Here is a 27215-nt window from a genome sequence, read left to right as displayed (position 1 = left end):
TTGGGCTCAAGTTGTTAGTGACTGAAATCTGTTATACTTATCTGATGGCTGTTCAGGAGTCTTTGTGAAAGAAACTGGTTGTCTAAGACTTGTTCCTAGCAGATAGATTTAAAATTTCAGAACAAACAGCACAATAGGCATCTTTGTTTGGTGGTTTCAGGAGTAAGCTCAAGGCTTAAATGAGTATGGTCAGTATATTTACCCTCTCACCCTATGGGCTTTTATACATTGGACTTTTTTTGTGCCAATATATCTGCACCAATGCAGAACCTTATTGGATGGGTGCTGCACCAGCTCAAGTCAGCTTTTACACTGGTGCAGCATGTCTACAGTAGGGGTTGGCATCTGTGCCATGCAAACCTCCCACTGTCCTACTCTATAAAAAAGCTCTTGGAGAGGGTCTCACAAGGCTCAGTTTCCTTAGCGCCCTCTCTGTCCGCGATTAAAAGAGTAGATGCCAGTAATTCGGTTAACAAGCACATCAAATCACCTTTTGCATTTAGACAGGAATTGAGCATGGGTACTTCTGTAAACTGCAGCTTACATGACACGAAACAATTCAAATCCAGAAAACATGAGTACTAATGTAGATAAACAGAGAATAGCAATTTGCCTCCAAAGCAGTGTTCAAACTGCCCACCACCCCCAATTGACAGTAACTCCTCACTTAAAGTCGTCCCGATTAACGTTGGGTGTTTCATTGCTGATCAATTAGGGAACATGCTCATTTAAAGTTGTCCAATGCTCCACTCTTACGTTGTTTGGCTGCCTGCTTTCTCCACAGCTGGCAGCCTCCCTAACCCCCCCCCCCCCCCCAGCACCTCCTGCCCGCTGGCAGACCCCGCGGATCAGCGCCTTCCCCCTCCTTCTTCCCGCAGCAATCAGCTGGCTTTCGGCACGCAGGCTCCCCCTCCCTCCCTTGCCTCCTGAACACTGCAAACCAGCTGATTGCCCTGGGCAGGAGGTGGGGGAGGCGGAGGGGGAGCTTGCGTGCCAAGTCCTCACTCCTCCCCCCACCCTCCTGCCTCCTAAACGCCGCAAGCCAGCTAATTGCCCCGGGCAGGGGGAAGGGGGGAGGAGCGAGGACTCGGCGCGCCTCCCCCCTCCCTCCTGCCCACCGCAATCAGCTGGCTTGCAGCATTCAGAAAGGGGGGAGGGAAGGGGGAGGAGCGAGGATGCAGCATGCGAAGTAAAGGGGGAGGAGGTGAGGGGGGAGAAGAGGCGGGTCAAGGGTGGGGACTTGGGTGAAAGGGTGGGGTGGATGGGCCAAGGGCTGAGCCTCCTGCCCCCGGCAAAGTCAGTGCCTGTGCTTGCAAGAACAGCAAGAGGAGCAGCCGGACAATCCATCCTCTTCCACTCTCTGACTCCACCACCTCAAGCAAGCTTCATACTCAGCAGTGATGATTGTATTATTAAATTGTTTCTTTAAAATTATTTAAAACTTATACCTGTAGGGTGTATTAAATTGCTTGTTTTAAATTGTTTAAAATGTATATAATGCCTTTTGTCTGGCAAAAAAAATTTCCCCTGGAACCTAACCCCCCCCAATTACATTAATTTTTATGGAGAAATTAGATTTGCTTAACATCATTTCACTTAAAGTCACATTTTTCAGGAACATAACTACAACGTTAAGTGGGGAGTGCTTTGCCATAAAGTGGAAACATAAGCTCAGAGAAGGCAATCTGAGGGAACTCACGAGTTTCCCACTCCAATCCTGTGAGGGCAATTCAGTTTATATCAGTCAGAAGCAGACTCATTGTAACGTTGCTCTAGCATTTTAACCTTGAACATGCTTCCTTAACTAACTGGTTGAGGCTCTGGGTTTCAGTAACTCTCCACAGCTGCTGCAAATTGGTTTTGTCCTTTAGGGACGATTGCAGAGCTGCTAAGGTAAGATTTTACTCTAGAGATGTAAAAGTACTCTAACAACAATGAACACCATCTTTCTATATTTGTAAATTATTTAATGATTTTACAAACATGTATGTGCTCATTTGTCCATAATATAAGGCCCGTTAGCCCTTCAAAACAAACAAACAAACAAACACTCCCAACCATCTCCCCAATCAAAAACAAGACTATGCATTGCCATTTAAAACTTGGTTAATGATCAAGTACAGGGTTTTTTGTTTGTTTGTTTGTTTGTTTGTTTGTTTTTCCTTCAGTGTCCTTTAATGTATCTGAGCACTTGACAGCTCATATTATGGATTAGTACAAGAATAAATATTTGTTTAGTTGCAGTTATGCTGAGTGTGGAATGTACATAGATATGTAAAAGTGTGTGCATGCGTGTGTGTGTGAGAGAGAGCTCTATGCACCTGATGAATAAAAGTTATTATCCGATAAAGTTTCTGTAAATTAAAATATGAGTGTAAAAAGTTTATAAAAGCTTTGTTTAAGTAATGTTAATGCATAAGAAAAAATAAATGTAAGGAATTCAAAATGACAGCTGCCACACATTCCTAAATGTTTGGATATTTTGTCTTTAGTTAGCTTGTAGCTCCACCTTAATATTAACTAAAGGTGCTTTTTTCTTTATGATATTTTATTTTGGGTGTTTCTTTTATTCCCAGTATTTAAAAAAAATCTGGAATGCACACTGGTGCTACGAGCAAATGGGCTTACTCAGGAGACTGTTTTTAGAATTCTAGGTCATAATTAACAGTCTTAGAACTCATACCAAATTTTCAGTTCTTGCCTCTCAGGGAAGATGACTATTCTGCTTGGAGGAGAGAGGTGAACAAACAGTTAGACAATATTAGAGTAACTTACACTATTATGTGAGCTTTAGGTCACTGGTTCAGTGGCTGCAGTGATAAGGTTCTGCTAAGGAATTTTCTCAGTGGCACTTGAATTTAAGAGTTTGTTTACAGAGCTATTCCAACATGGGAGGTTTAATGGGTGGGTAAATAGTAATTGAAAGTAGCCAGTATGTTGTTTGAGAATTAATTAGAAGAGGATAGAAAATTGCACCCATACATTACTGCTATACACACATGTACATACACACACTTCCCTACATAATGCACAAGAATAAATAAATCTATGGCTTGAATAGATAAAAGGAATACCAATCTCCACTTTTAAAAGATAATTTCCAATAGTTTCTTAATGTTTTTTCACACATTAATTCACTATTTTGGTTTTGTGTGTATGATATTCTGAATGGTTTGTGTTTGTTCCTGTTTAGCTAATTTTTTTTTTTGCCGGGTTGAATATCTTCCCCCCCCCCCCAAAAAAAAACCCTTAACATTCTGCCCCTCCCCTTTCCTAATCCATAGACCCTTTTTGCTAATACAGGGCAAGTAGTGATAGGTTAGATTGCTGGGAAGGAGTTACTGGGTTGGATAGACATTGACTGCAAAATTAAACAATGGACTGGACCAGGCGGAGAGGGAGAAGATGACTAAGTTATGCATAGAAGCAATGTTGCCACAGAGACTCCATGTTTCCCTCAGAAATAATGTTACCCTGGTTGAGGAAGTGGATGCAGCTTTAGTTAGCAGAATTATAGATACATATTTTTATATCAAGATTGGCTTTATAAAGTTTGTCCATCACGGTTTATGTCGTGTGTTATTAACACAGTGGTGGGGACCTGGCCAGGGGCAGAGGTGTGTGGAAGTATAACGTCTCTTGCTTGAGGTGCCTAAAGGCATGTCTATGCTACAGCATCACAGCTACGGTGCTGCCACTGTGCGCGATAGTGCCATAGTGCAGACACTTCTTACATTGATGGAATGTTTTTTCTCATCAATGTAGTTAATCCACCTCTCCAAGAGGTGTTAGCTAGCTGCATCTACAGTATGAGTTAAGTTGACCTAACTGTGTCACACCCCTGGGAGACATAGTTATATTGATCTAATTTTTAGGTGTAGACCAGGCCTAACAAAGATGAGCACTGCACAAAAAAAGTTGTTCTGAGAATTCTTTGTGAATGAGGATGAAAATTGTGTGTGGCTGGGACAGGATTTCTTTTATATACAGCAGAAGAACTTGGAATGGGAACAGTCCTTAATAAAGGATCATGTATGTTTTGCACATGCTTGTTGATTTGAAACACTGAGCATGGTTAATGCTTTTCTATTGGGATAATTGGCCTTAAATTATAGAAGGTGACATGCAAAAGCATAGCATTGGCAATATTTGAATTGTTTCAAAGGGTTGGAGTACATTTTCTGATCATGATATATAAATGTTTGTTTTGTTTTTTAAATAATGAAATGTCATTTTTAAAGTTATTTTAGCAACAATGTCAGTGGTAGATGAAGCATTTTAATTTTTCCAAGTTTAAAATCGTATGTATCTGCTTTAGCACAAAAAAAAAAAAAGAATGCTAGCAAACTTGGAAGTCTTTGTTTAGTCTAATATAAGAATGTTAAGTGCTTAGAATAGTCAAAGAACTAGTATGCAGCAGAAAAGACATACACATGTCTTCCTTTGGTGTTGAAGTATTTAGTGGTTAGTTTTTTTCATGATAATATCTCAAAGTTGCATAACTCTATCCCACTAACATGGGAGTAGGTAGAGTAAACAGTCTCAGTTGCATGTACTGTATGTCAAAAATAATACCGAATGAAGCAGTTAAACTTATTCAAAATGTTTGCATTTTTCTTACTTTATCAAAGTTTCTTTCTATTCACATCATGTGATTTTGTTTGATCTTTTGAAAACCAGAAAGTTTATGCTTAGTTATAAAAGTACCACTTTTGTTGGTGGTTTTCTTTTCTTTTCTTTTCTTTTTCTTTTCTTTTCTGTTTTTTTGTTTTTTATAAAAAAATAAGTAAAGGCTATACAGTTTGACAAAAGTTTAAATAACCCTAGTGTTGCATGGGAAAAATGTTTCTTACAATCACAACAGCATGACTAAGTAGGCAATGTTTTAGAGTATATTGGCATTCAGTGTTGAATTTTGTGCCCACGTTTTTTTTATTTTGTTGAGACTATCTGCATGTCATTAAAAAGTGGTCCACTTTCTTTTCTCATTATTTCATTTTTTCTATGTGAAGACACTGTAAATTTGATTTTGATTTCATTTTTTTGTTAGATTTATTTTCCTCTGTAGTGACATTGAGAAAGGTATCTTTGGTATCATTCTTTGAATTCTTCAGGGGGTGTTATCTAACTGATGAAAGAAAAAAAAAACTTGTTCACATTTGTCGCTTATTTATTGCACATCTCAGTATGATTATAATTTTTCTAATTTGCATGTTACAGAAATGAAGCAAGAACAAGAAAATATTAAATTAAAGCGAGAGAACATAAGCAAACAAGTGGTCATTGACTGAAATAATAATGTGCATGTTGTTTTCCCCCCTTCTCCCTCCTGCATGCAGGGATTTGGTTTCGTAACTTTCGAAAATAGTGCTGATGCGGACAGGGCGAGGGAGAAATTACACGGCACCGTGGTAGAGGGCCGTAAAATCGAGGTGCATGTTCAAAATATTTTCCTTTTCATCTTTTTTATAAATGTCTGCTTCACTCTCATTTGTTGTTTCAGATGCATCATTGGTGTCTTTTGTGTGCTCCCCTTTCCCCTTCCCATTGTTTATATATATATTTATATATAAAGAGATAATCTGGCCTTACTTGGGTTTTTTTTATTATTATTTCTTTTGTGATTATTATTATTATTATTATTATCATTATTGCTCTAAGGTGGATGACAGAAATGAGACAAAATGAAAGCTTTAATATTTTGAAGTTATTATTTTCTATGTTTTGTAAATCAATGGGTGCAGTAAATTCCAAAAAAACAACAAACAAAAAAATCAAGAACAAAAACAAACAAAAGGTCGGGTTTTTTTTCTTTTTGATGCCGGGTTGATGTGGGATCCACAGTGGCTTTCAAAATAACTCAGATTGGGAGATTATAGCATCCAAAAGATATAAAAAGAGACAAAAGTAAAACAAAAGAACAACAACCAAATCAATTGGTTTGGAAGTTTCATTTCAAAGTAACCACCAGGCTAGTTTTCCTGGTTGGCCTGATCCATCCATCCCCATCAGAAAACAAACCCAAATATTTTTGGTACCACTGGGTCCCCTTCAACACTGCCTCAGAGTCATATTTGTTAGAATAAAAAAAAAAGAGAGAAAGAAAAAATACCAATTGAAAATGCTGTCGTCTTTTGAGTAAGATGTTGCATATTTTGCCTTTTCATTTTCCCCCTTCGACGGTAGCGCTTAGGGCCCTCACCAAACTCTCAGTAACCATGGTAACTGTATACATACCCATGCTGGCGATGGTGCTGAATGGTAAGTGGAGAAGTCCATCTGCCGTTTCACGTATTTAGCGCTGATATACCACGTGAATTTTTTTGACTTGTTGTATTAAGTTTTCTTGATGCTATATTTTTTTCTATATTGGTACGCCTGTAATTGAGTGTACGTTTTAAGCAAGCCTGGGAGGCACTGATTGGATTGAGGATATGACTTCGTGCACATCTTACTCAGATTGTTAACTCCATATTGTGTTAAATAATGCACCCTCTTTTTATCCTTTTGTTAGCTGTGATTTTAAAGCTTGAATGATTTTGTTAATTCTTGCAATGAAAAAGGCTCTTGTTCCAAGTGTTGAATGCTAGATGTTGCTTTTCCAATGGTACTTCTCTTCTAAAGGGTTATGTTGCACACTGCTAAAATTCGTTTGTCCCTTTTTTTGACATTTTATTTGTTTCCTTGTACCTTGTCTCTTCCCCCTCTACTCCACTGCATGTTCCTTCATATAAAAGATATTTTTTTAAAATATTTATTGTTTCAGTGTTATCATGGAATATAAGCATGCTCTTAAATCTTAAATTATGCAGTACCTTTTTAATTTGCTTTTAATGTGTCTTTATTAAAGTTTAAATGATACGATGTTGCTTTATTGAAATGATTTGTAAGTTTAAATGGTTATGAAAGTAAATGTAATTATATATAGTATGATTTTGTTATGCACCTACTGCCTTTTAAAAATTAAATTGCATTTTATTTTTATATGACTAATAGCAGTAATAATGCATGCATTTAATAGTACCACAGACTCTCTCTATAACATTTACTAATTTAATTTTCTATGTGCATAGGTAAATAACGCGACAGCACGTGTAATGACAAATAAAAAGACAGTCAACCCTTATACGAATGGTAAGTGCATGAGCTTTTGATCCTTTCTTTTACTGTCAAATACTAGAATGCATGTAAGCCCTAATGTTGCAAGCTGCTCCCTGTGGGTGGACTCCTGCAACGGCATGCAGTCCTAATGACTTTCTGTGGCCTCTACAGGGTTTCATGGGGCCATTCTCACAAAGTTCATTGCAGGATTGAGGCCTATTGTTGGGCAAACTGATGCACTTGGGCAGAGATCTGTTGACTTCAATGTGGCTCCTTGTAGGCACAGCATTCCATTTGCATGCAACGAGTTGCAGGATCAGAACCTAAATGATGAACTATAGTAGCAATATGTAAACTGATGCTGCATGTACCAGAGAATATACCTGCTAGGACATGATTATTCTCTTCTGGCTTTGTGCAGCGTTAGTATAGCAGTGAATGAACTAATCATAGGGACAATTTTGCCCTGGATGATGTAGTTGCAGGGAAGGTAGGAAGAATGCTCCCTCTGTCAAGCATGAGCTGCTCTTTGGTATTATCATAATACAGCTTACTTCAGGATTGTTTCTGTTGTCTGTTCCACAATTTGTTGAGAGTAGAGAGCAAATTATAACTGTTTTATGGTTCCCCCTTTTCTATAAAGGAATCTAATCACCTAAAAATGATGTCCTTGCTGTTGATTTAACAAAAGGGTACAATATTGTAGACTAATGACAGAAGAGTCATGTGTAGAAATGGGGGGAGGGGTGTTCTGGGCAATGCTTTTCAAAGAGATTTCCCCCCCATCCCTTTTCCAGTGCTTAATTCAGCAGCTTTGCCAAAAAAGATTATTTACTGTGAGTTATGTCAAATCATTAACACCTTTCAACTACAAAAAATAGCACAGAAATGGATTTACTGACAATAATTATTTGTTCTATTTGGCTTGGATACTTTTGCTATAACCATTTGCTTTCCAAACTAATATCTTTGTTCCTATTGGCCAATCAAAAAATACAAACGAAAACTGAACACGTATGATCAATAAAGGCAGGTTGCCACAATTGGCTGAGACACTCTTCAGTGCTGAAATACAATGGAACTTATTTTCCACATTTGAGAGCTCATTATTGAGATTTTGCTAAAAAGTGGGGCAAACAGAAGTAAGCTGTTTATTTTTTAGTGAATGTGTCATGCTCCCCCCCCCCAAGCACAACAAAAATAAAATAACTGTTCTCAATTTGACATATAATTATTGACCTGTTTATAATAATTTGGGAAGTACTAGTCTGAAATTCCTCAGGCTCTTCTAGAAACTTTTCTTAGTTTTTTTTTTAATTCATGTGAATATGTGTCTGTCCAAGTGATGAAAATGGAAAGCTTCCTTCATTGTTGCTAATCTTTATATAAAATGTCATCCCAGTGAATCAAGCCAGACAGGCACAAGGCTTGACTGGGTCATACAATAACATTTTTTTCTAACAATAAGTTGGAATATTTTATATACATGTGAAGATTTCACTCTTCTGTTCAATATGTTGTATGACAGAGGGGATAAAAGAAGGTTTGTTATAAATGATTTTGTGCATATTTAAATTAATCTTACGACACAGCTAAGGAACAGGGTTTTCTCTATTAAGCATCAAATATCAAATCCAGCCTTAGGGATGATGATGCTTGAAAAAGAAGCTCAATCTTATTATGAATATTATCATGTGTTTTAGGGACAAGTTTATTTCGGTGTCACACAGAGTATGTGTTACCTTGCTTTTTAGTATTGTCATTTTTTTTACACCTTAATGTAGGCTCCTGAAATTGTGTTGATAAAAGCATTTCCCACATAATTTGAAGCTTTTTCGTGAACTTCTTGTCTTGTGTTCCTCACTTTTAATCTTTTCTCCGGTTGGGAAAAATCAGCAATCAGACATGTAAGCCCACATAATGACCTAGTTTGTAGTGCTTGTTCAAAGTATCACACACAGGCCCGCTGACGGGTTGGGGGGCAATTGCCATGGGGCTCAAGTGATTTAAAAGGGCCCAGGGGCCCCCAGCTGCTGCCGGCAGCACAGCAGGGCTAAGGCAGACCTGCCCCCTCGCTCCGCTCCACACTGCTCCCGGAAGCGGCAAGCACGTCCCTGTGGCCCCTGAGGGGGGGTCTCCATGCACTGCCCCTGCCCCGAGTGCCAACTCCGCAGCTCCTATTGGCTGGGAACTGTGGGCAGCGGCGCACGGAGACCCCCTGGGGCCCCTGCCTAGGAACCGCTGCCAGAGGGCTGTGCCAGTCGCTTTTGGGAGCTGCCTGAGGTAAACACTGACCCCTGACCCCCTCCTGAACCCTAACCCCCTACCCCAGCCTAGAGCCCTCACCTCACACCCAAACTCCCTCCCGGAGCCCTCCCCCTGGACCTCCTCCAGCACCCAAACTCCCTCCCAGAGCCTGCACCCCCTCCCACACCCCAACTCCCTGCCCCAGCCTGGTGAAAGTGAGTGAGGGTGGGGAGAGCGAGCGATGGAGGGAGGGAGGATGGAGTGAGCAGGGGGTCGGGCCTCAGAGAAGGGGTGGGATGGGGCGTGTTCTCAGGAAAGGGGCAGGGTAGGGGGTAGGCCATCGGTCTTTGGATTTGTGCGATTAGACAGTTGGCAACCCTACTGGGTGGGCATTTGGAAGCCCTGGCCATTCCGGAAGAGCGCTCCCAGCACCGCAGCCAGCAGCTCGCTGGGCACCAGCAACGGAGCTGGCAGCATTGCCCAAATGTCATGCGTGGGCGCAGCTTGTCAGGGGGAGGGGTAGCTCAGTGGTTTGAGCATTGGCCTGCTAAACCCAGGGTTGTGAGTTCAAAACCTGAGGGGGTCATTTAGGCATCTGGGGCAAAAAATCTGTCTGGGGGATTGGTCCTGCTTTGAGGACTAGATGATCTCTTGAGGTCCCTTCCAATCCTGATTCTGTGATTCTTGTGCATGCCTGGGGGCCCATTAACTGTTCTGCACTGGGGCCCAGAATTGCTGTCAGCAGGCCTGATCCACATGCACCTTCACACCCCTGTTAGCAAGCTGCTGGGACTGACTGAGTGAGCACATGTAGATAAGTGCTTCAATGTCACAATAAACACATTGGGCTATAACAATAATTATATTCATAGGAACAAAATACAGACATGATTTCCAGTATCATACTTTGGGTCCTTTAATTAATATTCTCAATATCAATTATCCACAAACTGTATGATAATATTTGTCAATCCTCTGCCTATTTGTAGGCACTGAACCAATATTCACCATGATTGTATTAAAGGGTACTGTATTGTTGAAGGTGCCATCTTTCAAATGAGATGTAAAAGTTAAAATATAAATATTATGTTATGTGCCCCTCTACATAAGTGTCAGCATTTGCAAGCTGTGTCTGAGGCAAGTAACTTGGAATAATTTGTTTATATATGTAGGTATTCTTAAAGGTCCTTTTTTCAACATATGGGGATCGATTTTTAAGTGTACGAGTCTCTGAGTGGTAGGCATAATATAGTCACAGCACACACCGTTTTGTCTTTTGTATAGTTATATCAGGTATTTGGGAGATTGCATTTCTAAAAAATTATGATGTGCTGTATTTTATGTTTCACCCAGGCACCTTACCAGTAGTTCGTTAGCAGAGATTATATAATGAACACACTACTCACACACTGAGCAGATACTAAAACAGAATAAACCTGGATTTCTAACAGATATGCAAATACAGTTTTGTTTCTATAAGGTTCTTTTTTATGAGTTAGGAGCTTTTGGAAATAAAACCTTGAAAAATTCCCCAAATGGTTAATTACTCAAGAAATACACCTCTACCCCGATATAACGCGACCCGATATAACACGAATTCGGATATACGTGGTAAAGCAGTGCTTCGGGGGGGCAGGGCTGCGCACTCCAGTGTATCAAAGCAAGTTCGATATAACGCAGTTTCACCTATAACGCGGTAAGATTTTTTGGCTCCCGAGGACAGCGTTATATCGAGGTAGAGGTGTATGTAATTGCTACCACAACTGGTCATGCAAGTTTATGCTAGCAGATAGATGGATTTTTGTTACCTACCTTGTGCTTGTTATCTCTTTTGGAAATATAGCTGCTTTTTCATTGTGAGTTACCTGCCTGTAAGGAACATGCACTAGTCTGGCAAAGTGACTTTCAGACATCTTTAGATTTTCTAGCCTATCATGCCCCATATTTAAGTCCAGGAATGTTTATTCTTCAGTCTAATGCTCGTTTTATAATTTAAGGCACTAGACCGAAACCTGTGGGCTTATAGGGCACACAGGCTTGCATAAGTGGTATTAGAGTTGGGGCTTCAGCTGTGACCAAGGAACTGGTAGCACAAGTCAGGACAGGGATATAGAGAGGTGCTGCAAAACTCACCTTTGCATTGCCTTGATACTGGCACTTCTGTATGCTGAGCTAGTTCCTAAGAATCTGAAACCACAGCCAAACATCAGCTCAGTGAAGGGGTATCCTTGCCACATCCCTTTCCTCCAGCCATGCCAAGTGTGCAAACAGCAAAGAGGAAAGATGTTGTAAGAACCTCTATGCCGCTAGGGTATCCCCTTACAATGGGGTGATCCTGTCATGGCTAGTTATGCCAACTATACAGCCAGAATCTACTGACAACATGGAGCAAAGCAGATACACCACACTAGTGTATCTGGCCTTAGAAGTGGAAAATGTCCTTTGACGTTGTTATGTCCATCTTCCTGCCAAAGCAGGATAGCTTCCTACAGTACATGATTGCTCCCTACAGTGCACTTAACCTATATTTCTTTGGATGGCTATATAGATTTATTTTTTCCACAGTTGCAGCTTTTAGAGTTTCAACATGAGGGGAGATTAGTGTTGTAACAATAAGGCAAATACATCAAATTATACTCACTGGGGAGAATTTGCCTCATCCAACTGCTAAACCGGGGTTCTTTGACAGTTCCTCGCTCCTATCATGCTTGATTAACCCACACAGTTATGGGCCAGTACGTACTTCATTGACAAGATAAAGTAAAGTTTAATGGTTGTTATTTTCATGATGAATGAAGTCTTTCCTGTCTTAGCTTCCAAAAGTTCGATGGTACAGCCATCAGAATGGGAATGGGAAGGAAATGAAATATGGGCGCGACTTTCAGCTGTGAGCATCGATCTGCATCTCCCAGGATTTTTTTTTTTCTCTTTGACAAATTGAGTGGCCATTAGTGTTAGTTCAAATCTGAGCAGTATGTGTCATCCCCTTTGACAGCAGAGACTGAAGGATCTGAAATTCACTCAAATAACACATCTTTTGGACTGCACTGATCAGGGATCTTTAAGGAGAAAATTTGGTGCAACACAACAGTCAAAATACCCTTCAGGTGTTCATGAAAATTCACAAGAAAAAAATCATTAGTCACCATGGCTTGACCAATTTCCAACTTAGGTAATTACATTCTGGATATTTAGGCTTATGTTATTTGCCCCTGAAGTGTAGATAACATATAGTATTGTTCTTCACTATCTGTTCTATCTTATCAATGAATTGTTTTTATAGAAGAACGCCCATCACTTGGGCTCTGACATTGATGAGTTGCTGTTTTCTGAAAAACACTTATTGTGTCTCATGCCAGAGATGGCTACATTTCAGTGATAGATGAAGGGGATTCCAAATTGTTATAGTTCAGGGATGAGCTGCACCTGTGATCTCTCTAAATCTCTCTGTTGGCACTTCTTTCAAGTGTGAGGGCACTTATTTCAAGTGCAGTTTGCATACATTTCTCTGAGAATGGAATCGGGTGGTTCACCCCACTTTTAAACTGGATCACCCGAGCTACAGCACTCCCTGTTTACCAACCATATTTACCTCCATCTCGCCCAAACATATTGATCTCCAGCAGGTCCATCTGGATTTCATCTCTGCTATGGAATCCTTTCCAGGAGCTGTGATCAGCTAGTAAAAGCAGTGTTCAAAAGAGAGTATGAATTATTTATCCATAGAACATTGCAAGGAGAGAGAACGAGTTAAAAATAACAAAAGCCTAAATGCATAATGTCTTAGCCAAAACTTAACCTTTCTTTGACAGGTTAACTCAGGCTTCTGCTTAACTCAGGCACTGCTTCCCTCCTCCCCACCCCCAAAGCACTGAGGCTGGGTGAGGCAGGATGCCTCCTGCAACTGCTGCCCCTTGGACAGCCCCACCCCCCACAAGTCTGTGTGCGTGCCTGTCATATTTTATCCAATTCAAACTACCTTTTTTCTGACCTGGGACTCTGACCCTGGTTTTAATTAGTTTATGGATTTCTCCAGAGGGGAGCTGAAGCAGTCTGCAAATAGTGGTTTCCTTGTATTATCTATATGAGCAGCAGGCAGTTGCATTGTGTTTACAACCATTGCTTTGGCTTATTGCAGGATTTAACTCTTAGAAACCTTTTATGCATCAGTAAAATAACCACAAAACCCATAGATTATATATAGACATAATTATCTAATCTATCTAATCTTAGAATCATAGAAGATTAGGGTTGGAAGAGACCTCAGCAGGTCATCTAGTCCAACCCCCTGCTCAAAGCAGGACCAACACCAACTAAATCAGGGGTTCTCAAACTGGAGGTCGGGACCCCTCAGGGGGTTGCGAGGTTATTACATGGGGGGTCACAAGCTGTCAGCCTCCACCCCAAACCCCGCTTTGCCTCCAGCAATTATAATGGTGTTAAATATATAAAAAAGTTTTTTTAATTTATAAGGGGGGTCGCACTCAGAGGCTTCCTATGTGAAAGGGGTCACCAGTACAAAAGTTGGAGAACTACTGAACTAAATCATCCCAACCAGAGCTTTGTCAAGCCGTGCCTTAAAAACCTCTAAAGATGGAGATTCCACCACCTCCCTAGGTAACCCAATCCAGTGCTTCACCACCCTCCTAGTGAAATAGTGTTTCCTAATATCCAACCTAGACCTCTCCCACTACAACTTGAGACCGTTGCATCTATCTATCTATCTATCTATCTATCTATCTATCTATCTATCTATCTATCTATCTATCTATCTATCTATCTATCTATCTATCTATCTATCTATCTATCTATCACATTAATAAAATTTAACACAGATAATTCCCATGTTCCTCACACCATATATAGGCCCCACTCCTGCTCAAAAATGAAAACAATGGCAAATCCGTAGTTGACTCCAGTGATGCAGGATCAGGATCATAGTTTTTAAATACAGCATTTTCGGATGAAAGGTCTTATACAAATATGAAATACCACTCTATGCATACAGATTTGTTTAGGATTTCTTCCATTTTTCCGCTGCCTCTGGAAACCTGGGATCCAAGTTGTCTCATGTCCCAAGTGAAATGGCTTTAGTGGACTAAGAATAAGATAGCTTTCAGTGCGCACCTGTTAACTCAAGAGAATATGGGAGTGTGAGGGGGACCCTTTCACATAGCTTGTCACACTTTTTAAATAATTGTCAGTCTTTGCTGAGGCAAGGCTTGAAATAGATATGTTCTCATATCTCCGGATTGAACTGCTGTAGGAAAGCTGTGTGGGGAAGCTTAAGTGGCTTATGCCTACAATGCACTGTTTACTGGCTTGAGCCAATGCTTACCAGTCTGTGTTTTATGAACATTAGCATTCACAAAATATACCCCTACTCCTGGAAAAAAAAGCCAATATTTTATACAATCCTCAGTTCCCACCATTTATATTTCATGGTGACATAGCCAGACAACTGCATAGTTAAAGATAAACAGTTTAATCATTTCTTCTAAGTATCTAAATACTGCAATCAGACTTATATAGCTACATACAACTTCCACTAAAACTACAGTACCCTGAAGTAACAGCTTCATATTCTAATTTTCTATATAGAAATTTAATATTTATTAATATTATTTATAATATTAACTCAATCCTTTTTCTGTTGTTGTTGTTGTTTTGTTTTCTTGCTGTAGGCTGGAAATTAAATCCAGTTGTCGGTGCAGTTTATAGTCCAGAATTCTATGCAGGTAAGAGTACCATTATGCTTGTTAATTTTATCTTGCTTTTGTTGTTGTTGAAAGTGTACAAAGTGTTTTGAGTATGAGTTCATTTATTTCACATTGCTTGCCAATCGTTAAAAAGTTTATAATGAAGGTTTTTACCAATAACCTGAGCAAATTAAAATCTACCCTTACAATACATTCAAGTATATGACTGTTATTTGATATTACATAATAGATAATATAATTCTCTGTGAAATGCACACTAATATGTAGGCTTTTATTTTATATATATATATATATATATATATATATATATATATATATATATATATATATATATATATATATATATATATATATATATAATCAGCACATTCACTTTTGCCTAAGGAGTAGTTTAGACTAACACTTAATAGTAAAACAGGAAAATATAACCATAATCATTTTATTTCTTTTAAATATTAGTTTTAAAGTTTTTTTTCAATGGTTTGTTTGTAAATTTTTTGTGTATGCAATTTTAGACCTATTTGGGAAAATGACAATTGACTCAGGGCTCTTGACTGGGTGTTACTCCATTACTTAAGTTATTTAGGATCAAAGCAGTTAAAAAGGAGCACACCTATTTGTTCATGAAGTGTAACCCACTGCCAGTGTAGGATAAGATCCCCCAAACTGAGGATGCATGTCATTTTAAACTGATACTTCATTTATTTTGGGCCAACTGGCACGAGGGAATTATTTCACTTTTCAGATTCAGTGTTTTACTTCTGTATAAACATTTTTTTCCAGTTAGAGTGGAAAAAAGCTTTAGCAAATGGAATATCTTAATATATTCTTTGGCAATTTCTTTGCAAGTAGAAGTACAGATTAATATGTGCAAGTGTATTTCTCTGAAAGTTACAGATTCCAAAAGGTGTATCTAATCCTAAAATAACTTAAATCTTTTTAATGTTATACATGTGGAATCCACCTTTTATCTATCGAATCTACAGCGTGGCTAAGTTCTGCCTGTGGGTACGTGGGCTCATATCTCACTGGAGTCAATGGGATTGTGCCTGCATCCATCTGAATGAATTGGGCCATAATCAGTAACATCTAGAAAAAGTGCTGTGAAACCATAACACTTAGGGTTGCCAACTTTCTAATCACACAAAACCAAACAGGCCTGCCCCACCCCTTTTCTGAGGCCCTGCCCCCAATCACTCCATCCCCCCTCCCTCCGTTGCTCACTCTCCCCCACCCTCATTTCACTTTCACTGGGCTGGGGCAGGGAGTTGCGGTGCAGGAGGGGGGTGAGTACTCTGGCTGAGGGTGCAGGCTCTGGGGTGGGGCTGGAGATGAGGGGTTTGGGGCTGGAGATGAGGGGGTTGGGGGGAGTGCAGGCTCTGGGAGGGAGTTTGGGTGCGAGAGGGGACTCCGGGCTGGGGCAGGGGGTTGGGATGTGGGAGAGGGTTCGGGGGTGGGCTCCCGGTGGTGCTTACTGCGGCTCCCAGGAAGCAGCCACCAGGTCTCTGCAGCCCCTGGGAGCCACAGTAAGCGCCACCGGGAGCCCACCCCCGAACCCTCTCCCTCATCCCAACCCCCTGCCCCAGCCCGGAGTCCCCTCTCGCACCCAACCTGGGCAGCCAGGGAGGCTCCACATGTTGCCCTTGTGCCCACAGGCGCCACCTCTGCAGCTCCCGATGGTCACGGTTCACGGCCAGTGGGAGCTGCGGAACCCGCCCTTGGGGCGGGAGTAGCGTGTGGAGCCTTCCTCGCTCCCCATGCATCTAGGGGCTGCAGGGACCTGGCGGCTGCTTCCGGGAGCCATGTGGAGCTAGGGCAGGCAGGGAGCCCCATTGTGCCACCAGCGGTGCCAACCGTAGCTGCCAGGGTCCCTTTTTGACCAGGCATTCCGGTTGAAAACTGGACGCCTGGCAACCATAATAACACTTAAACTCCAGTTAAGCTCTGGTCTAAAGCCCACTGAAGTTAGAGTCTCTCCATTGACTTTGAATCAGGCCCTCAGAGCACAGCTGACTGCCATTCTGAAGAGACTATCTGTTAAAAGTGAGTAGTTGAACTGCAAGAGTCAATCAGACACTGTGTATTTAAAAGATTCCAGTTGGTATTGAAATCATGTAAGTCTTTTGTAGGCCCCTAAGCCATACATGCATCTCATGCTAAACTAGTTTAAGTAGCTCTATCCCTATCTTTCCATGTGTCTGTTTTTACATGTTTTTGTATGTATATGAGGTGCCAAAAAGCTTTTTCATTATTTTCTAAACCAAAAAAAGTAGATACTACTACTACTCACTCAGCTAATTAAAACATTGCAGGACATGTTTATTTCATATTCTTTAAAAACTAACTTTGAGCTAAGGCCAAAAATGTAGTGTTTCATCTCAAAAGGAGATACATAGCTGTCACTATAATATGATTACTACCAGCAAATGCTATAATATATGTATATAAATGAGTAGACAGCAACAGTCAAACATTTTTTGGGGGAAAACAAAGATGTTGAACAAGAGCAATTTTAAATATCTATATTGAAATCAAAGGAAGCTGCGTGGGCACATCAAGAGCAGAATTTGGTCTATAGAGTGTTAATAAGTATTAAAGTGATGGATTGGTGGGGTGGACCATTGTGGTATTAAAATAGCACTGAAATGTATAAAGGTATTTAAATCGCTTAATTCCTAGCTTAATTCTTAATTTAATTCAATGGAATTAAATTATTTTAGCTCTACTGTAAGCGTAGGCAGGATTTATTTCCCAGTTTTGTATGTGTCTATAAGTCAAAATAGAGAATGTGACATTGATCTGGTTTATATATTTAGCCAACCAACCCTGAACCTGCATGAATTAGGAAGTCAGAGTCATTAGTCGTTTTATATAAATGACTTTGTGTTAATGACAAATATCATAATATTCTCATAGTGCAATTATCGATTTTTCTCAAGCTTATGCAGAATTAACAACCTGGCTTCTAATTGTCTCACAGACTAGGGCATGAAGAGTTCACATATTTTGTAAATTAAAATCAATATTTTCAATCTCTCCTAAAGGTAATTTTCCTAATTTAGTGGACATTTCCCTAACATTTATTTTGTCTTTTAATTATAAAATGGCAGGTTATTGATTTTTGTGTATAACCTCTTCAAGTCCCAAGTGCATTTTTATTGCCAACACAGGGAGGTGTTTGCCCCTCTTAATGAGAAGCTTTAATTACCATTAGAACAGTATTAATTTAGTTTTATGAATTATGACATGTTGCCTACCACATTCTAAAAAGCTCTTATCAAGACACTTCATTTTTTTTTATTTTTATCTGAAATTTTATTCCATTCGTACATACAGGCAATTTTTTTTTAAACTGCACATCAAACTCCTATGTTGTTAGTGCCTTTAAAATACTGAATGAACAATAATGTTTCCCACAGATGTATTTAAACTTGGTTGAAAAGCAGAGTATTATTTTTATTTAAAAAATAATTACATTGAGATCTCCTAATGTGATAGAAAATGAAACAGTAAAACAGCAATGTAGTGTCTGCCCACAATAATTGAATGGTTTGGCATATTGTGCCATTCTGTCCTAAGTCATTTGGGGAGGAGGCAATAAAACTTTTGAAGACTTCAGAATTAGAAATAAGGTTTTAAGATGGGTAAGATTTTTAGTTTTTTAATTTAATTATGGTTTCCAGTGCTGCCATGTTAAAATTCAACATGGAAAATACCTATTACTTCACATTGTTGTGTGCAGTGTTTTGTAGCTGTGTTGGTCCCAGGATTTTAGCGAGAGAAGGTGGGTGAGCTAACTTCTGTACTGAGACAATGTTCTGTGCGAGCTCGAAAGCTTCTCTCTCTCACCAACAGGAGTTGGTCCAATAAAAGATATTACCTCACCCACATTGTCTCTCTACTACTTCACAGTCAGTGCAAGAAGTTCCTTTTGCCTGCTAATAAATGATGAAAAATTTGGCCACTTTGGAAATAAAAGATGATATATCTACAGAGAAACTGTTGATTTAAAGCACCTTTAATCTTCATAAATAAGTAAAAAAACAGAAGGTTATACAAAGCTGTCAGGATGGTACTGATGAATGGCAGTTTCACCCGTTTCTCAATTGCCGGTGAAGACACACGCCGCAAGGCTTAACCGCATTGTACATCATATCTGCCAACTCATTTCTGTGATTAAATATTCCATCAATGCGGGCTATAAGGCGGTAAAGCTTAACAAGATTCATAAGATGCACCACTTGAATACACATAACTCACTTCCTTGGATGGAGAGCACCCCGCATGCAAAAGAAAATTAGAATTGAGTTAAATTACTCCATAAGACAAGATCAATAAAGAAAGGAAAAGATCCCCTAATGCAATGCAAATCTAAGATATAGTTATGTCCTGATAACTTGAAGCAGACAATTAAAGTCAAAAGTGGAGAAATGTAATGTGAATCAACTCTAAAACCCTGAAGATAATGGTAAACAGTAGGACAAGTGACATGATTGTTATTGCTCCACCTTTTTCTCTAAGTGTACTATAAAAGCAGACCTTTTATTAAGAAAATGTGTGACAGATAAAATGGAGAATGAACAGAGATACACGACAGACCCTGCATATGCAAGTAATTATTTCCCTGTGAAAGATATTACCGCAAAACTATTTTTTGTCCAACTGAGTAGCTTTATAAGTGGCTTTTAAATAATCATGGCTGAAGCAAATTAGAACATCAAGAAAGTATGTCTGCTTTTTGCCAGATGATAACATTAATAGCATTATGATAGTAATGGTTTAATATTTTGGTGAGGGTGTGTACTCCGATGACCAGTCTGGCAGGACAACGATGTGCTAATGAGGTATCTTTTGGAATACAGCTGTTGTAATTAGGATTTCTAACAAAGCACTCTAACAAAAGACAGTGGAGACTGTACCACAACATTGGCAAGTTGCCACAACCTTTCCATTCCAAGATCTTTGTAAAGCACTTCAGCAATATTATGTTGAAGGCAAAAGGCCTGAGCTTTATTAGATGAAACCCATTAATGGTTTTTTTTTTTGTGCTCAGCTGTTAATATACACACTTTATAATCAATATGTAGGGTTTTTTAAACTTGCTTTATCTTCAAATAGACCTCTTTCAACTAATAAAAACATACTGTTTTGAATGAGAGCCTCTTCTGCTTTAATGAGGAAGTTATAGTACCAGATTTCTTCAACAAGAAATGCTTGACAGAGATGTCATTGCCATTTCAATATAATTTTGTCAGAACACCATTTAAAAAGGGTATAGGCCAGCTCCTCCTGAGGAATCACAGGGAGAAGTACTGTCCTGTTTGTCTCGCATGTAAATTTTGACAAGTTTTGTTTTATTTATACATCTAACTAATTTTAAATACATTCCAGGGTGACTACTAAATAAACTGTATTAAGCTAAAGCCTTCTTTCCATCATTATTGTGCTGAAATACAGTTTCCAGGATACAGATTCTTATCTCCACTTGGAGGAGTGTTCTGCTAGAACACTAGTTCTTCTATATATCTTCTAAAAAAGAGATCTTGGAGTCATTGTAGCTAGTTCTCGGAAAACATCCACTCAATGTGCAGCGGCAGTCAAAAAAGCGTACAGAATGTTGGGAATCATTAAGAAAGGGATAGAAGATAAGACAGAAAATATCATACTGCCTCTATATAAATCCATGGTATGCCCACATCTTGAATACTGCATGCAGATGTGGTCGTCCCATCTCAAACAAGATATATTGGAATTGGAAAAGGTTCAGAAAAGCACAACAAAAATGATTAAGGGTATGGAATGGCTGCCACATGAGGAGAGATTAATAAGACTGGGACTTTTCAGCTTGGAAAAGAGATGACTAAGGGGGAATATGATAGAGGTCTATGAAATCATGACTGGTGTGGAGAAAGTAAATAAGAAAGTGTTATTTACTCCTTCTCAGAACACAAGAACTAATTAAATTAATAGGCAGCAGGTTTAAAACAAACAAAAGGAAGTATTTTTTCACACAATACACAGTCGACGTGTGGAACTCCTTGCCAGAGGCTGTAGTGAAGGCCAAGACTATAACAGGGTTCAAAAAAGAACTAGATAAATTCATGAAGGATAGGATCCATCAGTGGCTATTAGCCAGGATGGGCAGGGATGGTGTCTGTAGCCTCTGATTGCCAGAAGCTGGAAATGGGCAACAGGGGACGGATCACTTGATGATTACCTGTTCTGTTCATTCCCTCTGGGGCACCTGGCATTGGCATCTGTTGGAAGACAAGATATTGGGCTAGATGGACCTTTGGTCTGACACAGAATGGCCGTTCTTATGTTATCATATTTTTATCTATTTATTTATTTATGTCATGGGCATATTATATGTTTAATGCCTATCCTTCCCATTGGCTTAGGGCATCTTGCAGCAAATCTTTCTAACAACTACCCAAGTCTTAACCCCAACACTAAGTCCTACACTGCACCCGTCAGTCCTCCTGAGAAAGGCTTTTTTACTCTGGATGGTGAATAATTGAGTGGTTTCTTACACTATAATTAATAGAATGTACAGTATTGTTGCAAAGGCATGAAGAATCCCATATTCCCTAAATAGATTAATTTTTTAATATTCATAACTTGAGAAAGCTAAAGACTATCTAAAAGACCTAGATACTTTAGACAGCTAATATTCTGAGCATGCATGAGCAGAGAAGAGATTGCTTTTTGGTAGCGTTCCTGTTTGTAAGAAGAGGGCAAAGGGGTTTCAGACGTGACCTTGAAGTCTAGAGTAGATGAATCTCTCTCAGATAACAGGTCATTATTCTGGTGAAATATGAAGAAATGTTACTATCTAGTTACAGCCTTTAGGCACCATTGTGCATGATGGTGTATTAGAGATTCACATGGATCTGTGAGTGTAGGGAAAGGCACAGGACTAGTGGAAAAAGAAGAAATGTTAAAATAAATTAGTGATGTAATCGAACTGGTAAGGTGTTAGAGATAGTATTTCCCAATTTAGTTATGCAACTAGATTATGTTTCATTTTTCCTGGAAAAAGTCAAGCTGTACTGGGAAAGTCACCAGCAAGATACTCCAATAAAGGTTTAAAGACTCCTCATACAGCTACTGAGATGATATACTTTTGTGAGATTTTCATAGGGGTGTATGAACTATGCTCTTATGAGTCCTAAATATAAATCCTCCTAATTTTTAAATGCCTCTAGTGATTTTTTTCAGTGTGGCTACAAAGAAAAGTCATGTTATTTACTTTCTGTTATGTGGTTGTACTGTGCCTAGCATAATGAGGTCCTGGTTGATGGCTGGGGCTCCTCTGTACTACCACAATAGAAATAATAACAACAACAATTAATAATATTTTGGGGGCCTGATCAGGCCCCTTGATTTGCCTCCTTTCATAGGCAGATCACAATCCCTCTGTGTAGAAGTGGGGCTTCTAGTCTCTTCCTTGGGCCCTGCACATGGTCCAGGGTTCTGAGAAAGGAAGGTGTGGGAACCAGGGCTGGTTGGGCTGTGGAGGATGCACTTTGACATCTGTGCAGCTGTGGCATGGAAAAGTTAATACACCTCTTGGGAAGCTGTTACCAGAGGGAGTCCATTGAAGCTGCTCTGACAAGCAGCTACTGCAGGGGGTACAGGGCCTTGGGCTGGATGGTTCTGACCCTCCTGCATATTCCCTGGCATCCATCAGATTTGGGAGTGATTTTTGGGGGAGGGGTAGGAGCTAAACCTTCCACTTCCCGCCAGATGATACGATCCAGGGGAATCTCTGTGAGGAAATTCTTGTATAGTTTCCCTTGGAAAAACTCCTGTCCCAAAGCTTTTACTGTGAGAGAGGATGATCTGGCCCTTAGTTATCTTTACTAAAATAACCTGCAGTGAGGAAGAGAAAAATAACACATGGGTGCTTTCAGAGGTGACCAATGTATTCATATGTGAAATAATAATGGAATAGTTAAGCATTCTATGCCTTAGTAAAGGATTTGCTGCTAAAAATGAAGAACAGCTACTTATTATTCAGTCTGCCATTTCGGTATTGAGCTCTGTGATTCACCACATCTCTGTTATGTAGGGAACTATTGTTATATCCATTTTACAGACACAGAAACTATTTTTTTAAAACATGATTCTTTAAATACACTATACAAACAAGATTCCCATTCTTGGTTCTCTGCAAGAAAGGTAAGAACAATTTTCAGCCTGCTGAGGTACTGATAGCTGGGCAGGAGAACCATCTACCTCCCCCATGTTCTGTTATAACTGCCTCAGCTCCCTCCAGAACCTTCTCAGTCGGCTCCTTTCCAACCACAGTCACCACAGGTGCCAGGCTTTGTCCAATGCTGCTCTTTACTTCTGATGGCTCCACTTGAGTGGGTTCTCCCACCTCAGTAATAATACAGTCTTCTCTAAATTAATCACCCCACTCCTAACTGTGATGTTTGCCTTTGAAAATTTGTCCCCAGCATGGCAGTTCATGTGGAACATAGGGGTGGGTCTAATGCTCCTTCACAACTGTCAGTGCCTCAGAACACTAAGGCATTTAAAGTGCTAGGAGAGCTCCAACTTGTCTCACAGTTGGAAGCTGAGATCCAAGAGTGGAAATCCTTTTTTAATGATCTCTTCAAAGAAATAGAGTTTGGTAAGTAATTTCCCATTGTAGCTTTGTTTTATGCTTTAAAATGAATATTTGTTTATAATTAACATAGGAACTATTGTAATATAGCACATGTAAGCACATAATTATGGGGGGAGGCAGGAAATTGCTGAATAAATGGAACGACTTTGTATGAGAGAGGAATCACACCTTTTTTCTCTTTCCAGGGCACCCATCCCTGCAGTGTCTGAGCACTGGGGTTTTATCCCTATGCTAATCTTTCAGTCTCTGAGCACCAGCGTATTTCACTTAGCAGAAACGGGTGTCCTAGAAACACCACTACATGAGTGAATGAGCCATGTTTCACACAGAATCTTTTAAGCCTTAATGATTATTTATACAACAACTTTAGATCCTCAGATAAAAAGTTCACTATATAGTACATGCAAAACATAACTTTTGTACAGTCATGTTTTGGTTTTCTATATATATTTCAATTTACTTTGCAATCTGATTAGATGTGTGACATACCAGGGTACAGTCCAGACTAGTTGGGGGCTGTGTCAGCCTTGTCCTGCAAGCCTGAATGCCTTCCAATGCCTAGCTACAGTAGCTCCCACCTGGGCTGCTCACAAACAGCCTTCCAGCGTGCAAGCCACACCCTGAGTCTCTGTGTGTAATTGCAACCTGCCAGTTACACCCTAGCTCTCACCAGCCTCAGCTATACTTCAGAGAAAACCCAACACACCCCCAGTCCTGTATTTCTCCTTCTAAACGTATGTCCTGTACTGCCCAGCCCTCCCCTGGACAGTACAGATATTTTAAGTCTATTATTACTTTCAAAGAATAATATACCAATTTATTATCTTAAATAGAGTTACCCAGACACTTCAATTTAAACTCACTGGATTAGATAAAATGGTAAAACAAGTTTATTAACTATAAAAAGAGATATTTTAAGTGAGTATAAGTAATGAGACATAAAAGTCAAAATGGTTACAAGATAAAACACTTACTAGTGTCTAATTTAACAAAATTATATTGTATTGAAGCAAAATTTCTCACCACATGTTTCCAGCAAAGTTACTGACCCCTCCCCTCTCCCCCCCCCCAGTCCAATGTCTGTTTGCTGTTTTTATCTGTCATCTTAGGTACAATGCCAGAGACAGAAAGTGGGAGAGAGAAGGGGTCCCTTGGGGTGTTCCCTCCTTATTATAGTTTCAATCCCTCTCTTGAAAAATATTTCCAGCTGAGAACCAGGAGACAAACAGTCTGTGTGGAAGGATAATCCCTGCAGTTTTTTTCTACCTGTGTGAACTTCCTTTGTTTTCCCTTCCTGCTTGATGACTCTGTTTTCTGCTTAAATGCAAGCACACATTATTTTGCTTAGGGACAGACCTGTTTGCTGACTCATTCCTGCCTTGAGTGCAGGGAACTGAACTAGAAGACCTCTCGAGGTCCCTTTCAGTCCTATGATTCTATGATGATTCTGCTTGGGTAGGGCAGTGGGGTTTTGAAAATGTGTTAATGACCTCATACGGGTGAATCTTATAACTTCACATACAATGTTGCCACACATATTTTATCAGTACAATACTGACCAGTGAATTATGAGTTTTCAAATTATATCTCACAAGGCATACCTTATACAAAGATTATTACATTAGTGTGTAGGGTGTGAATAGAGGAGTGTATTCCATCACAATATGCCTTTAGTTTTGAGCTCTGCTGTCAACTAAGCAGTTTTCCCCTCTAAATTTATTCTAGGACATTATTAGTTAAACAGATTAATTTGTTTTCTAAATACAGACAAATTAACCAAATATTGCTTCAATATCCCCTATGTTAATTATACCTAGATGTACATTTTCAAAGCATAAAACAAAGCTGTAACCACTGTTTAAAAAATGTAATGTTAAAGTACTATCATACAAATGGTAAAATCCCAGTTAGATTAACAACACTGATGACAGTTAATGCATTTCTAAAACTTCTATGGAGCTGTTATAACCCATTACAGTCGAAATATTGGTTTATGAAAAATTAATAAAGCCAGTAGAAAATGGAATTCAACATCTGTACTAGCTATTTACACAGAAAGAATCACCCAGAATTAATTATGCCTTATGCTACGTTATAATGAGTTTTTCATTAAAATGTATACCATTATGGAAACTAAACAAGGATTATTCAAAGAATAATGCCAACGGCTGTTTTTTTTTTGAGAGAGAGAGAGAGATTAAATTAGTTAATTGGTTGTACATTTAAATCTGAACGGTTAATCAACATATATTTATCATTGTGTTAGTCTGCATATTTTTTGAAAAAAATACATAAATATAACAGATCTTTCCATGTTAAATATGTGAATATCCTGTATATGTATACCTCATAGTATTAATTATAAAGTGCAGTACAATAAGGTTTTGATGCTGCTCTCCTCCAAATCTATAGAATTCCCATTGACTTGATTCTTGCATGCTCAACTATAGGGAAGTTTACAGTAGGAGCTGGTGGAATGTGCTAAGCAAAGAACTATATCAATGAAAGTTTGACCACTGCTTTCAACAAAAATATTCCCCAAACCCCAAATCTTACTAATCTGAAGGCACCAATGGTACCAGAGAATACAGTAACCTGTATTCTCTGGTTATACAGTAACCTATATAAAGATGAACACAGAGTGAAATGCTCCATGGAACCTCATTAGTTTTTATGAAGTAGAGGAAAGAGGGTGCTTGGTGTACATTGGTTGGGAGGCTGGTCCAGACACACTGGTTGCCACGGTTACAAAGAACAAAGATGGGGCAGGGAGTAAAAGAGGTACAGGAGCAGTCATGAGCAGGGCCGGCTCCAGCGTTTTTGCTGCCCCAAGCGGCGAAAAAAACCAACAAAAAAAGCCATGATCGGCGGCACTTCGGTGGCAGCTCTACCGCCGCCGCTTCATTCTTCGGCGGCAGGTCCTTCCCTTGCTTCTTTGGTTGTAAGATAAACATGCTCCTTCTAGACCCAAAGATAAAGCATGCAGAATGGAACCAAGCACACATGTACATTTACCTATAACTGAGCTACATAATATGATTATTTTAAAGGGGGAGGTATTCCATTTAGGTCAGGGATATCAAACTCTCTTGTGAAGACAACTGAATTCCAATTTTAATCATGTTCTGTGGGCTGGTGTGTGAATTTAAGACCACATGCTCTCTCAAACTTACAGGAGAATTGCCAACGACATTAGAGGGAGGTTTACACAAGGATCAAGTGGAAAATAGGGCTTTTACATAAATAACTCAGCTTGTAGTTAATATCATTTATTGTTATTCAGTACCTTATTGCATTGTTAGCCTCACTTAATGGGGAAATATGCTCATCATTAGAATCAGCATTTTCTTCCTTTTCTTACCCCCCTCCTCATTTCTCTGTCTCTCAACTATCTTGCCTGTCCTTATGTGTCTCTTCCTTTTTTCCCCACTGCCTTTCTCCCCTTTAATGTAACATCTCCCAATTCTCATCCCACATTTGGTCATCACTCCCCCTTTTTCCCAATCCAT

At 39.5% G+C, this 27215-nt stretch overlaps 1 protein-coding gene across 9 annotated transcripts in view; it reads left to right on the top strand.

Annotated features, from left to right (window-relative positions):
• The window catches only part of RBFOX1 (RNA binding fox-1 homolog 1), a 414111-nt gene that overhangs the window by 269994 nt on the left and 116902 nt on the right, over positions 1 to 27215 (top strand). For 8 of the 9 annotated variants that reach the window (XM_065412632.1, XM_065412628.1, XM_065412634.1 and 5 more), the window contains exons 5-7: positions 5340 to 5432; positions 7074 to 7134; positions 15033 to 15086. In XM_065412632.1, coding sequence (XP_065268704.1) covers positions 5340 to 5432; positions 7074 to 7134; positions 15033 to 15086 — 208 coding nt within the window. The remainder of the gene's footprint in view (positions 1 to 5339; positions 5433 to 7073; positions 7135 to 15032; positions 15087 to 27215) is intronic. The other variant, XM_065412636.1, reaches the window with a different exon arrangement.

The sequence above is a fragment of the Emys orbicularis genome, chromosome 10 (genome assembly GCF_028017835.1).
Source record: "Emys orbicularis isolate rEmyOrb1 chromosome 10, rEmyOrb1.hap1, whole genome shotgun sequence".
In the NCBI taxonomy this organism is placed as follows: domain Eukaryota; kingdom Metazoa; phylum Chordata; order Testudines; family Emydidae; genus Emys; species Emys orbicularis.
Note: the sequence above shows the minus strand (reverse complement) of the source record. Positions and strands in the feature narration are given on the sequence as shown.